This window comes from Schistocerca gregaria, chromosome 2, assembly GCF_023897955.1.
Source record: "Schistocerca gregaria isolate iqSchGreg1 chromosome 2, iqSchGreg1.2, whole genome shotgun sequence".
Lineage (NCBI taxonomy): Eukaryota > Metazoa > Arthropoda > Insecta > Orthoptera > Acrididae > Schistocerca > Schistocerca gregaria.
In genome coordinates, this window is record NC_064921.1 from 253,263,620 (window position 1) to 253,278,280 (window position 14,661).

The following is a 14,661-nucleotide window of genomic DNA, read 5'->3' on the forward strand; positions in this document are numbered from 1 at the left end:
AGCCCCCACCAATATGTCTACACTCAGTCCATTTATAACTAAGAAGTTCTGTCTTATTTCTACTTCCTTAAATGCTATGGGTAGAAACACTTCCTGTTTTACTGTCTTCTTAGTCTTACCGGTTGCTACTACAATGTTCAAGCCACTTACTGGCATCTTAACAATCTGTTTACTGTTAGGGAGTTCATTTACCAAGTTCTGGGATACTGCACAGACTTCCGATCCAGTATCTATCAAACATTTAACTGGTTCATTTAATACTCTTAGCTCTACTATCGGTTGCCCTAAGTACTCTTTATTTATTTTGGGTTCTGCTTCCTCCAATAAATCTTGCACAATTTCTCTCCTTTCGAAGCCTGTCTTTTGGGTGGCAATCACATTCACACTTACAGGGTTTATTTCATGCTTATTATCACCCTCAATTCTAGTGGCAGCTCCTATCAGCCTATCCACTATTGCTAAGTCAAAACATTTTTCCAATGTTTCCCCCTCTTTCTCATTAACCTCCTTTTCTACGACCCTATCCAAGGCGTCGTCATTAACCTCTACCTCCTCCTCTAATCTATCCTCTTCTTCGTAACTATCTACAACATCAATTATCTTATCAAGCACAGTCACAACCCTGCCATTATTACTGTTCTCACCCCTATCCGACAGCTCTTCATTAGTTTTACTGTGCATAATGTCTTTCTGATTATTACCCTTATAACTAGTACTTAGTTCTTCAATAAGTGGCTTCTTATGATTATTCTTACAGTTAATTGGTTCATTAACCTCCACTTGACTTAAAGCTACTATCTCTGTCTGTTTTACGTTATCCTCCCTAAATTTTGTAGCAACAACATTTATGTTAGGTGGTCGTTCAGGCTGCTTTCTTATGAATGGTTTTGCCAGCGGATTTAACTTTAAACGCTGTTGCCTACGATCGCCAGCACACTCGTAGACAATTAATGGTTTTCCGAGCGCGGTGCGTCATCACTATGCCTCCAGCTGACCGCCTCACCTCCTGACATCTGTCGGCCGCTGTCATACTGCTCGCGTTCATTGAACCTGTTAACATATGTTCTTCCTCTACCACGTGAACTGCCACGGTATCCGCCGCCTCTCTGAACACCCATCCTATTAATGTTTACATCCGCGCGATTGTCATTCTGCCTAGCAGGCGGGCGATGCTCCCTCCTCATGTTTTCTTCTTCTTTTTGGACGGATTCAACCCTTTCTAAATACTGTACGAACTTGTCAATGTTATCTCGGGGCGCAGATATGATCTTAGTTTTCCAGTTCCACGGTAGCTTATTTTCTACCCCTAATATGATCTGTTCTGTTTCTAACTTATTACTAAGGTAGGACAGAGTTGTTACCCACCTTTGAACAAATCGTTTGATGCCCTCTCTCTTGGGGTCATACTTCTCTCCCGACCAGAACCGATTAAGAACATCCATCTGCTTTCTCTTTCCCCAGTATTCCTCAAAGAACGCTAATTTAAATTCTGACAATTTCGCGTATTTTTCAGAGGCTAAATTCCCCCATACTCTGGCCTCTCCCATCAAATTTGAAGTGATAAAGCCTATCTTTTGTTTATCGCTCCATACTTTCGGCAAAACGTCTTCAAAATCGTTCCAAAATTCTCTGGGGTGCATGTTCTTACTTGGGTCAAATTTTAAAAACTGTCTGTGGGTAACATACGCAACCTCGGTAGATTCAATTATTCCACTGGAAATTATACTACCACTATGGTTAGAAACACACTGTTCTACTTTGGTTAGTCTGCATTCATGCCCACAAAGTTGCTCATTCACACTTTCACTGAAATGGCTTATGTGAGTCTCTAAATTATTGACCTTATTTACAACTTGCTCTCCAAGTTTCTCACACCGAATTTTGGTATCATTTACTTTACATTCTAAGGCGGCATGATTAATTTCATTGGAATTCTCTACCACTTTTATGTGCTCACATACTTTATCTAATTCTGCATCAACATGGGATTTAAATTGCTGTTGATCCTCAGTAACCTGTTCGATTCGTGTCGTCAATTCACTTTGAACTTGAACAATATTTTCTGTACATTCTAGTTTAACCTGCTGTATTTCAACATTTACTTTACTACTGAGCACTGCTAAATCTTGCTTCCAACAGTCTCTGAGATCGGATATTTTGGAATCTAAATCAGCGCCCATTTTAGTCATCTCATTACTTAAATCAGATCCTAATTTAGACATTTTTGAATCCATTTTACTTGACATATTAGTTTCCATTTGTGACATATTAGTTTCCAATTTTGATATACTGGAATCCATCTTACTTGACGTATTGGAATCCAACACGTTCATCTTAGTTAATAGATTCATCAGCATACTGGCGACATTATCCTTCGCCCCCTCATTTGCTGATACAATGTCCCTATTAACATTAACTACCGGCATGGGTAACTGTAACTCACTGGGCACTGACATATTTGGATCTGACTCCAAACTATAATTAACATAGGATGAATCAGTCAAACTACTACTGAAATTGGGTTGAGACACGTCTAAACTAAAATTCATGGGGTCATTTTCCCCTGTCTCCATCCCACTATCACAACTTAGTTCCACCTTTTTGTCACTTGGTTGAAACTCAGCCATTTTTCTCAGTTTGACTCCACAAACACACAAAGTTTTCAAAAGCACTGTACTTAACTTTGTGCTTCGGCGTGCTGCGTTGCTGCTAGATGAAACTGCGGGTCCGTTCACCATACACTGCAATGCTGTACCAGTTTCCGGGCCCCCGCTCGAATCAGCGCTGCCAACTGCCACTGCTGTCGTCGCCTCTGCGTAGTCTCCGTAGCTCGTCGTCTGCCAGACGCCGTCGTAGACTGCTATTCCAATCGGCGCGTAGTCACCGAAAAATTCTTCCGTTCCGTACAACACATTACAGTTCACGGACACTTTCACTGTCCTTCCTATTCACGTGGCGATATCAATTTGTACGCTACACAGTTCCTACACATAGCGAGCACTTCTGTATTGTCCGGTAATTGTCACTACTGCTTTTTTTTGAAATTCACTGGAATTTACTATTTTTATTTCCCGGCCGATGCACCACTTGCGACGGGTCAGGCTCTTATCGCGCAGTTTCCTTTCCCTGAAAGAGAATCCACCTACCTCGTTTCTTAGGTAGTTGCTGCACTCGCCTCTCCTGATAGCAGCTACTGGAAAAATTGCAGAAAAGCAGTGTTGAAGAAACTGCAATTTAATAGCCGCTCACCGGAGGCCGCGATACATGTTTGCTGAAATACAATCTATGAGCAATCTTCCTAAATAAATTGAGTTATTGGAATGGTAGTAATTGTTTACTCAAACGAGAACGCGAAGTTGGTAATTCTATTTAAGCTCTTTATTGTCTTTAAGCCTGATCATCAGCCCGCTAATCTACGTTTGAAGAAAGTTCAGTTCACAATTCTATCCACACTCAAACCCCGCCAGAATTAGCTTTCAAAGTTACGGAATTTACTTAACTGCAACACAGACGATTTTCTAACATACACGTTTGCAGTCGATGTTCAATAATAGTTCGTTTTTTAACGTTAATGCTCGCCATAAGCACTTAGTAAAAGTTTACGAAGTACCGCCACGCTTTTAATTATTAAAGTTACTCGCGTCTTTCGCGGAACGAAAAGTCACAACTCGCTCAAACTCACACTACGCGTTACTGGACTCTTCCAGTCTCAAATCGCACAGTACCGAACCGATGAAGCCGTTTTATGACTTCATTTTACACATTATTCGCGAGGACACATCAAGCATGTCTCTTCTCGATCACAGTTCCTTCGCGACTCCTCATCCACTCGCGACTCACTCTCCTAGTCTGCTAACCGTCCTCGCATCTCATTGGCTCACACATCACACAGCCAATCAGAATTAACTCTTTGGGTGCGCCTCGCGCCAAAATCTAGCACGCACCAGTCATGACTTCTGAATCATTTACGTCATGATTTCTTGTTACACAAAATTTACTGTATAATTTAACAAACCGAAAGGAAAACTAGACTTTACTTTATTTCCAGAAATTATTTAAATACTCGCGAACGTTCTGGCTGCTTGTACAATACCATACACTCTTGGACATCCGACATTCACTAAGATGGGGAACCACTGGCGACTCTGTTCCCACGGTTACATCGTCTGAACACTTGCGAGTTCCAACCTAGATTTTATACACTTGCAAAGAATGGCGAATGTCCCTCTTTCATTCACTCAGGCACACTCATTCACTCTCACCTACTCATATAAAATAACTGTTCACAAAAATTCAAAACATTTATGGTTTTAACAAAGTTATAGGTGAATTTCTAAAAGTAAAATTCTCAAAATAAATACAAAAGCACGGAAGGTGATTTTGTTTCATAGTTGGATGGTCACTGAAGGTGATCTATACATAATGGTATTTATTTAGACTCGAAAATTGTAGAAATTTGCGTTTTCTGTAAGATTTTTCTAATTTCCAAAATATGCAGGTTTCAAAGCTCAAATTTGGATGACTTATTTTTATTCATAACAGAAACTAGTATATTAACTTTTAATTTCCTCAGGTTCCTCAGTTAGAAGTTATTAAAGATGAAAGTTCCACGTTATACACGCGGCTAGTTAGCGCACAGGTCTTACATTCTCACGGTACAGACATGCCATATGGTCGTGACGTCAGACGAACGGACACCGGTAATCTGCCCGCTACAGCACATATGCTAATCTGATGGCTACTTTACAGTCTGTCTACATTTCACAGTAAATATTTGATAGAAAACTGTGCGCTCGCACTAGTTGCGACGCCACACACCTCCTGAGGAAACTAAATTTTTTCATTCATGACAAACTTTTAGTTTTCTAAAAAAATTTCTATTAAAGATTTACTCAAACAGCTATTTAACATTTATAGTTCCTGTACATCAATCATCCACTTATACCTAGGGCTGACGACCTACAAAACATCTTATATCTAAACATGCACTTTTATCATCATTCAAAAAAAAATTTTTCAGATTACAAAATTCTATTTACAAATTCCTGAAAGAGAAAACAAACCTAAATACTATCTTGATGTACGTCACACGCACACTAACACTACTATCGCTATGGTGAGCGTCACTTTTTTACCACTTACACTTAAGATTTTGATAGCACTCGTAGTTCGACCGGGTCCTGCTTGGGAGGTCCATTTCAAGTCTCGTGCTACCACCTCTGTTTACTTCGGCGCACCTGAAACATCAGCTGGCCTCAGTTCCCTTTCTAACTGCTACGTCTTAACCTACAGCAGCGATAAATGGCGCTATCTGCTTGACTCTAAAGTCTCATATTTTTGATAAAATTTACTTTACAGTATGTACAATTTTCAAATTTTTTTTTTTTTTTTTTTTTAAGTGAAAAGTGAATTGACTTTCCTAATGCAGTACCGAAGTGGCACATTTACTCTTTAATTACTTCTTCATCTCATAATCAAACAAGTTATGGTTACATAAGAAATACTAAGAAAAACAATTCCTACAAATAGTTCACAAATACATAATAAATCTCCGCCAGCACTGGTGACTCTCCAGTTCCTGTACAATACACAACAATATAAAATATACACAAAATTATCAATATTACAATTCTGTCTCCAGGCAATCTCCTGTAGTCCTGTATCATAAATTAAACACTGAAAAATACATATTTACTTATTCATTTATCAACACTACAATCCTTATACTAATCTCTACGACAAACTTGGGGAGCTTTGTGTGTCTCTGGTCAAAAATGGAATCGATGTCATGGGTACTTTCCTCATCTCACATATCTGGAGTTACTTCAATTTCTTGTCAACATCAGGTTTTCTCTAGTCACATTGGGGTTTAATTTACAACTCTCATACTCATACTTCACACACTCAGGTTAGTATTTGTTAAAGCGTTTCCTACTAATCTGCGAAACCTCGTTACCCATACTTTCTAACATACATCCACCTCCTGAGTTACCAACGTCGCCTCAGCTCTGTTTACATTCGTAGCCTCACTTCCTTTTGTTTACAAACATCTCCTCTGTTTACCAACAAACGCCACCTCTGGTTACCAACATTAAGCTTTTTATTTACTCACCTTCGTAGCCTCACTTTTTCCTAATATCGAGCTAGCCAAACACTATGCTCATTCTTTCTCCTTTTCTCACATATTTCTCTTCATTTGACAGTCAGTCCTGCTGCACTGTCCCTTTAACTTAACTTCCTTTACCCCTTTGACAGTCAACCTTGTTGCACTGTACCTTTACTCATTTTACCACTAAATCACCTCCTGAGGCTCTGACTTCATTGAACAGACAGTTTTGCTGTACTGCTCCATTTCCTTTCCTAAACATTAGCTTAATGCTACGTCTTAACATATCGTTCTGTTACTTTACAAGCAGTAACAAACGGACATGAGTCCACAGAAAGCCATGCTGATGTTACTAAAAAGCGGAGCGCCAAGTACAGTTTATAAGAATATATATATTAATCTCTTGCAGGTACATACCAGGCCTGGGCTTCTACAAGCGATACACAAAACCAGAGAAATACGAGGAGGCGAAGCATATCTGCGAAGGGGACGGCGGGCACCTCGCAGTACCGGACACGTTTGAGGAGGCCGAGGAGCTGCTCAAGCTGGGGGCTGGTGACAGCCGCTCCTCCTGCGTCGGCATCAGTGACATCGAGAGAGAAGGAAGCTTCGTCACCGTCATGGGTGCGAGTCGTCAAATATTGAACATCTCATACTTTACTTCTTGTCATGTCAACAAAATCGAAATCGTTTTTACTGGAAGAGAGAGATGTAGGGACTGAGATATAGGGAAGTGCAGTACACTCGTAAAGGAAATTGCATATAAGTCGCTAATGGAACGCCTTCAAGAGTGTTATTTTTCTGTTTGTAGTCCTTAGCAATTAGACATGACAACCGATATCAATTGAATCTAGACACATTTCTTCGATCGTGATAGTTAGCTACCAGGGAAATGTAATTCCATCAGAATTAGTTAAGTGTTCCACACATCATTTCCACTACTCTTGTGTCGAGATTATGTGGAACAAGTCGTTTATAGGATATGTACCCCCGATTAGTATTAACACTAAACAAAATATCTTTTAGCTGATGGAATTACATTTTTTATCGAGACATATGAGTCTCAACATTACCTACGATAAGGAGAGAAGCTGAAGTAATGAATTAAAATTTGTGTTACAGCTGGAACTTGAGCCCAGGTTACCTATTTACTAGCTGCATGTGCTAACCACTACACCACTGTACCATTAGGGCAAATACAGCGGCACGGAGAGCATGATGGTTTAAGAAGAAGGAGAAGATAGACTAAAGACATGAACTGAAGTTTGAATTGGTACAGATACAGGATGGAACTAGACTATGGTAGTCTCTGCAGCTGTGGTTGCCCGAATGTTATGGTGATTTAGTGTTTAGCACATGTGTCTAGTAAGCAGTAGACCTAGGTTCAAATCTTGTCTGTTGCACAAACTGTGATTCATTGCTTCAGCTTCTATCCTTGTCGACGACATAATTTTTTAATTCACACTCATAAAACTACACCTAAAAACTAGGTGCTTTTTTATACAGGCTACCAGTTTTGAAATAGGAATTTCTCCATGGAGTACAAAGAGTTGTTCAGGAGAAATTTGAATTGCTGACTGTCAAGCATTCCATGTTATTGTCCAAATGATCCAAAATTTTTGTTGCTCCATTCTGAACCACTGACAACTTTAATAATGCGTACTGAAGGTCATTGTTCCTAGTGTTATAGGTATGGACATCACTGTTCTTCTCAATTTATGATGGACCATTTGTGGAGACCCATTAGCGAGGGTGGAGTTATAACGCCAAACTCCTTGAAGATATATTTATATGACCACTGTGGGTGAACACCACATATTACACTTACTACTTGCTTTTGTGCAGTCAGTACTTCTTCATAAGTGTTGAATGACCTCAGAAAGTTGTTCATAAGACATTGATGAATATAACTATGCAAAATATGTCAGAGGTTGATTCATTTGTTTCCAAGAGTTGCAATAATGCAAAGAGCTAAAGAAGTAGAACTTTATTGTTTGAGAAGCTCAGTACATACCTCTTCCAGTTCAAGTTTTCATCAGTATATACACCCAAACGTTTTGGGCATTCTATCCTATTTACTGATTTCTCTTCATGTGGTACATCGATTGTTGGTATACCATTTTGTTGTACAGAACTAAGTATAGCGTGTTTTCTCAGAACTTAAGGAGAGTTTCATTTGCAGGGAACCAATACACAATTATTTTCTTTTCTCTAGAAACATCGTTAGCAATTTCTTTTGTTGCTTTGCCTCTAATGAGATTTATTTTAATACTAGCATAGTCTGCAAATAATTCTATTTCCCCAAGGTAAGTTAATTGGGAGGTCATTCACATATATAAGGTAAAGGAGTGGACCCAGAATTGAACTTTTTGGGACTCTCCTTATGATTTCTCCTCAGTCTTTAACATTTTCTTCCCTTCCAACATTCTGTGAATTATTCAGCACTACTTTTTGCGTTCTGTTTCTTAAGCATGATCCAAAGAAGCAGTGCATAAAGCCGTAAGTTCCATAAAACTTGAGTTTTTCTAAATGTGTTATGTGATCTACCCCATCATAGAACAGTATAGTCCTATGAAAATGTAATACAACTGCTTAGGGAACTTAAATGTGAATCTTTGGGCGATGTACTTGTTACTAAATCTTCTCACGTAAATATAGAGAACCCTTTATTCAATGAAGATTGTGTAAACAGTCTGCTGGCACGACCGTATACCTCCCATAGAGATCATGAGACAAGACAGATTAGGCTGCACGCAGGAGGTAGTTTTCCACTCATTCAATATACAAGTGGAATAAGTCAAGAATCGCCACTTCACGGTGGCTTGCTTAGTATAGACGTAGATATAAATTTTGTTTGGATTTTGCTCGTTCTTCTGCTTCCTTTTTTTTTCTTGTCTAGCAGCAGACCCAAAAAAATTTCTTCAGAAGAAATTTTTACCTTGCATGAAGCTATTTGCTGTTTTTCAGGAAAAGTGCTTGGGACATGTAAAATATGAGAGGTACACTGGTAGACTGAAAGTGTATCATGGTGTCAGTGTTCAGTTTGTTAAACACAGAACAGTTGTAAAAAAGTGTGAAATACAACTAGCGCGGTCTGTTGGAATAAAATTATAGTATTCATGCAATGAACAGATTGAAGGAAAGTTTCATGAATCCAAATCTTGATGGCTAATCGGACGTTTCAACCCTACTCCTCCATAAAGAGCATCCAGTGTTTAAACTTCGACTCTGGTAGACTGGCAACAGTTCGACTTCGCTCTACCTTGGGTGTGGCTGGCTGCTGCAGGCACTCTGATACGTAAACTTAATTATCGTTTCAGCTATGGTGAAACATAGAGTCCATTTGATCTGACGCTACAGCCAGACTGTTACAACAATTTATCGTTGCGTAAACCCTTAATATGGTGTTTCACTAGAATGTAATGTGTCGTCGGTTCGGTGTCAGCACATTAAACGAACCAACACAACATTTCGGTTACATAACAATTACACAAGTTTAAAGATTGTCGATTCAGATAAATGCCTGGAATCATGAAGTAGAAACCGGTGTGAAGCTGGTGAATCGAAGACTGCATTTTATTGGCAAAACATTTAGAAGCTACAGCAAATCTACTAAAGAGACTGTCTAAATTAGGCTTTTCCGTCCTCTTTTGAAATAGCGCTGCGCGATAACATTTCGTTGCTAGATTGGAGTGACGGAAAGCATCAAAAAATTTCAAAGAAGGGCAGAGGTTTTTGTATTAATGCGAAATAAGGGAAAGAATGTTACGGGTATAACAATAGACATGGGATGGATTTTTCAAGAAATTTCGAGCACTTAGTTTCTCCTCTGGAGGCAAAAATATTTTGTTAACTTTTCCTCCCCCCTTCCCTACCGAACATGGAAAGAAGTTACCATCGTAATAAATCAAGACAAATCAGAGCTAACACTGAGAGATGTAGGTGTTCAAATCCATCCTTGTTTATTTATCAGTCTCAATTGCACATATTTTAATTCACGGCATGTTTAAAACTCTCCTGATCTTCTTCAGACCTATGTAGTTGCGTCAGAAGATGATCCGAGGAGATCGAAATACGTCATGTATTAAAAACGTGGAACTGTGACTGAGGAATAAATGAGAACTGTTTTGAACATCTGAACTCAACTACATTAATATGAAGATGTTCCAGAGAGACCGAAACGTCATGAATTTAAAAATGTGCAAGTGAGACTGGACACCAATACCAATACAGTTGCTGTTCTGTCGCAGTGATTATGTTGCCTTTACTGATTTAGTTATTCGTTTTTCTCACACGCTATTCGAGAGTGGAACGATAGAGAATTAGGATGAAAGTTGTTCGATGAACCCTCTTCCCCCTCCTCTATATCCGCATCCAGTGACGCGTGTGGGCTGAGGATGACACGGGGGCCAGTCGGTACCATTGGTACCGTTGGGTCTTCTAAGGCCTGTACGGACGGAGTTTAGTTTTAGTAATTGCCTGCTTTGCAAGGAAAATTTTGAAGTTTAGCTCAGAGATGTCTGGAGCCTCCCTCTGTAATGGCGCAAAAGCGTAGTGTCCTGCGACGTAGCCCTTGGGCTCGGCAACGTTTCAGACAACGTACAAAAAAAAAAACCCCTTAACTTAGAGGTTCATGTCAGTTGTAAGGGGGTTAATGATGTTACATTGACGCTGAAGGTCACCACAATTGTGCCTATCACCACTGTGGACGTGTCACACAATGAGAAGTTCGCCACAGCCCTTCTTACCCACATTTCACCCTTTCTTTTAACGCAGCCGGCAGGGAGCTCAGCCGGCCACTCTGGTTCTAGGTGCTTCAGTCTGGAACCACGCGGCTGCTGCGGTCGCAGGTTCGAATCCCGCCTTGGGCATGGATGCGTGTGATGTCCTTAGGTTAGTTAGGTTTAGGTAGTTCTAAGTCTGGGGGACTGATGACCTCAGATGTTAGGTCCCACAGTGGTTAGAGCCATTTGAACCATTTGATGGAGGTCACATCCGGGACACCCAGAATTGAAATCACACGGTTTTCTTATGTGTGGCCGAAGAAAACGTCTCAGACCCACCGGCGTCAGGGGGTGGCATCCCGCAGATTTCTCGGTTGAAAACGACAGCTCGCGGTGCCACCAGCCACACGTAGATGACAGCCTCGCACGTTTCAGCCCTTCTCTAACGACATTGTGTGGCTGCATTCCCACTGCACGTGATCCAACCCCTTTCGAATGCAGCGTAACTGCAGGTTTTGCTCTCGTGTACAGGTTGGAACCACTAGGGACTGTTCATAACCAATAATTCATAAACAGTCTTAATCGCATTTATTATTATTATTATTATTATTATTATTATTATTATACCGCCAGCCGGTTTCAACCCAGCGTAGGGGTCATCTTCTGGGCGATTACACCATTGGTCGACTGCTGGTGGTGTCACTCCTGTCTACATAGTGATAGTTGATAGTTTTCTGTCATGTAGACAGGAGTGACACCACTAACAGTCGACCAATGGTGTAATCGCCCAGTAGATGACTCCTACGTCGGGTTGAAACCGGCTGGCGGTATAATAATAATAATAATAATAATAATAATAATAATAAATGCGATTAAGACTGTTTATTAATTATTGATTAATCATACTAATCACTGCTTCTCTCAACAACCATGTTGTCCAAAAATCTACTGTTCATAACCATTTGACGAAATCTGAATTTGATCCGAAGCAGCGAAGGATATTCTTGCTTTTTCAACCATCCCGTTTTCCACCCTCCTATGGCGTGATGACGAGGTAGTGCGACGTTAACATGTACGTGAATAAAACGGCAAAGGGTTCCTCTAAGACCCCCAGTTCTGCAACACCCTCGGTGCCACCCGGGCAACCTTGTTAGGCACGTTACAAATGTTGCTTGTAAAATTTGGACACCATTCCAAATTGGGGCTGGGGTTTAAGCAACCCCTTCGACATTCCTTGGGTGGCTTTTGCCTAGCTTGTAAGGCAGTCCTTTTAACTGATGTGTTAACTGTAGTATCTGAGAATGCACTTCTCATTTCAGTTCTCGTTTCACAGGCCAATCGTTGGGTGAGTTGGCGTTTGACAACTGGGCTCCGGACGAGCCGAATAACTTCCTGCACTTCCTGGGGGGCGAGGACTGCGTGGAGCTGAAAGCGTCTGGCCTGCTCAACGACATCAACTGCGGCACCGCGCTGCCGTTCTTCTGCGAGAGACCGTTGCCCTCCAGAGTGAGGTAGCCGCTGCGCGTCCTGCAGGTCGGCGCACCCCTCCACCAGGAGCAACACGCCATCGGAGATGCTCTACAATTCAGCAGCACCTCCTTCTAGGGATTAGGTGCTATACTCACCTGCTGCTGTCTCTATCATCTGTCCGCCCCTTACGAGGTCTCCCCAGTTTCCTCTTTCTGTTTGGCAGACAATTTATTTATTTTCTCTTAATAATCTATTTCCTATCATTCCATCAACAAGTACCTTCCATTTCATTAAGTTGTCTTCTATCTCGTCATTAACTGCAAAATTTTTAAATCTGATCTTACTAACTCATTCCTTTGTTGGTTAGTTAGATACGTGTTCCATGGATCCTTTTGCACGATTGTTCGTAATGACGGGGAGCGAGTCATTATATTCGCATCGCAAATTAATTTGTACACATGGTTACATTCTGAACATTTCCAAGATTTTTTCGAAAACAAAAAACATATACAGATGTTGTGAGTTAGTAAGATTCAGCCACCATTTATACAACTTACAGTAATAGAAATTCTTCTGTGGAATGCAAAGGGTTGTCAAGATGAAAATTTCCCAGTTTGTTTCCAAATTTTACTCTGCTGTTTGTCAGACATTTTATATCACTGGATAAGTGATCAAAAAGTTTTGTTGCAGCATTGTGCAGCCCTTTTTGTGCTAAAGACACCTTAATGTAGAGTAATGAATGTCTTTTTTGCTTGTCGTACTGTAATTCTGCACATCATTGTTCCTTTTGAACTGAAATGGATTGTTTACAACAAACTTCACGAGGGAATAAATATACTGTGAAACACTGGTCAGAATGCCCAACTTTGTAAACAGATGTCTACAATACCATCGATGGTGAACAACACATAATATTGTTACAGCACGGTTTTGTGTAATGAAAAATGTTATTCTTAAAGATGAGTTATCTCAGAACATATGACATTACATGAATGTGCTTGTTACAATTTAAATTCGCATCAAAGTAGACATCACATAATTTTTAAGTTTCCACCCTATTTATTATTTTCTCGTCATGTGTTGCAGTTGTCGTTGGTGCAGTACCCCTAGGTGTGAAGTAGTGAATATGTTGTGTCTATTATAAACGGAGCGTGTGATCTTCTCCAGAACACCAGTCAATGATACTTTTAAGAACGTTACTTACTGTTTATTCTGTTTATTTTAGACATGGGTCTCTATTCACTCGGTGACTAGCTAGACAGAATCAAACAGTCGCAACTTCGACACCACTGATAGCTACATGAAGACATTCAATAAGTTCCTGATTCAGTCTCTGGAATTATAACAACGTAGTGTTAAGGGCGATGTTTCAAAAAGTTCCGTCGCATTTCACAAGATTATATATTTTGGATAAATGAAAATACAATATTAGGGAGCATTTACACTTAGGCACAGGAGTAAAACAAATTTATTTTACTTACATGGTCATAAAACCTTTTGGTGTCTTTTGCACTTAAATTTAGAATCTAAGTTACGATTTGCCTTTCACAACTGCTCAGTGTGGAATCTGCTGTTCTCTCTTTTGCTCACCTTGATCGTTGTAACTGCAACAACTTCTCCTATTCCCTTCCTCCGTGGAATTATCAAAAGCAAAATAGTCACCTATGGTGTAGCATCATCAACACAATCTTCACCAATTTTCTTTATAAAAAAGACAAAAGAAACACTCTTTGTTCTGTTTTCACCCCATTATTTTACTAGTTTTAACTACACATAAACTATGTCACTATTTTTAATAACACTGCAGTTTTTAAGAACACAGCAATATAGCTGCTGCCGGGCCCCCGTCTGCATGTGGTGATGATGAAGTGTATACAAAGGAAAAAAATCAACCCTGCCACAACAGAAATCCGCTATGTCGGCACAAGAGAAGAAACAGTACTAAGAGCCTGGAGCTACATCGGAGAACAGCCATGCGTAAGATTCTTGAAAAGAAGAAGCTGTATACTGAAGCAACAACATAACACTGCCCAGTCTGCTGCGTATGATGCACATCCGGTGAAGAAGATCGTTGCACTATTGCAGCGGAGTGCAACAAATAGTCATAGATTTGCAATATGACTTCTTGTTGCGTAAATTTTATTTGCTTGAGTGTAGAAACGTTCTACTTCATCATTTTGACGAGCTGTTATACAACATTGTTCTTATGTTTACTGTTTGTTGCTGCTACTATCTTTTTTAAAGATATTTGTTGTATGTCTTTGTATTCAGGTTAACTAATAGCTCAGGGACCGAAACCGGTTATGACAATAAATACGTTTCTTCTCTATTGAAAATGCTATTTATTGAAATTGATTCGTT

The 14,661-nt window shown here is 40.0% G+C and overlaps 1 protein-coding gene across 2 annotated transcripts in view; it reads left to right on the forward strand.

Annotated features, from left to right (window-relative positions):
* LOC126336117 (C-type mannose receptor 2-like) overlaps positions 1–14,635 on the forward strand; it is an 89,118-nt gene extending 74,483 nt beyond the window's left edge. For both annotated transcript variants that reach the window (XM_049999597.1, XM_049999595.1), the window contains exons 6-7: positions 6,516–6,730; positions 12,164–14,635. In XM_049999597.1, coding sequence (XP_049855554.1) covers positions 6,516–6,730; positions 12,164–12,345 — 397 coding nt within the window. In that variant the 3' untranslated portion in view covers positions 12,346–14,635. The remainder of the gene's footprint in view (positions 1–6,515; positions 6,731–12,163) is intronic.
* The last annotated feature ends 26 nt before the right edge of the window (positions 14,636–14,661 follow it).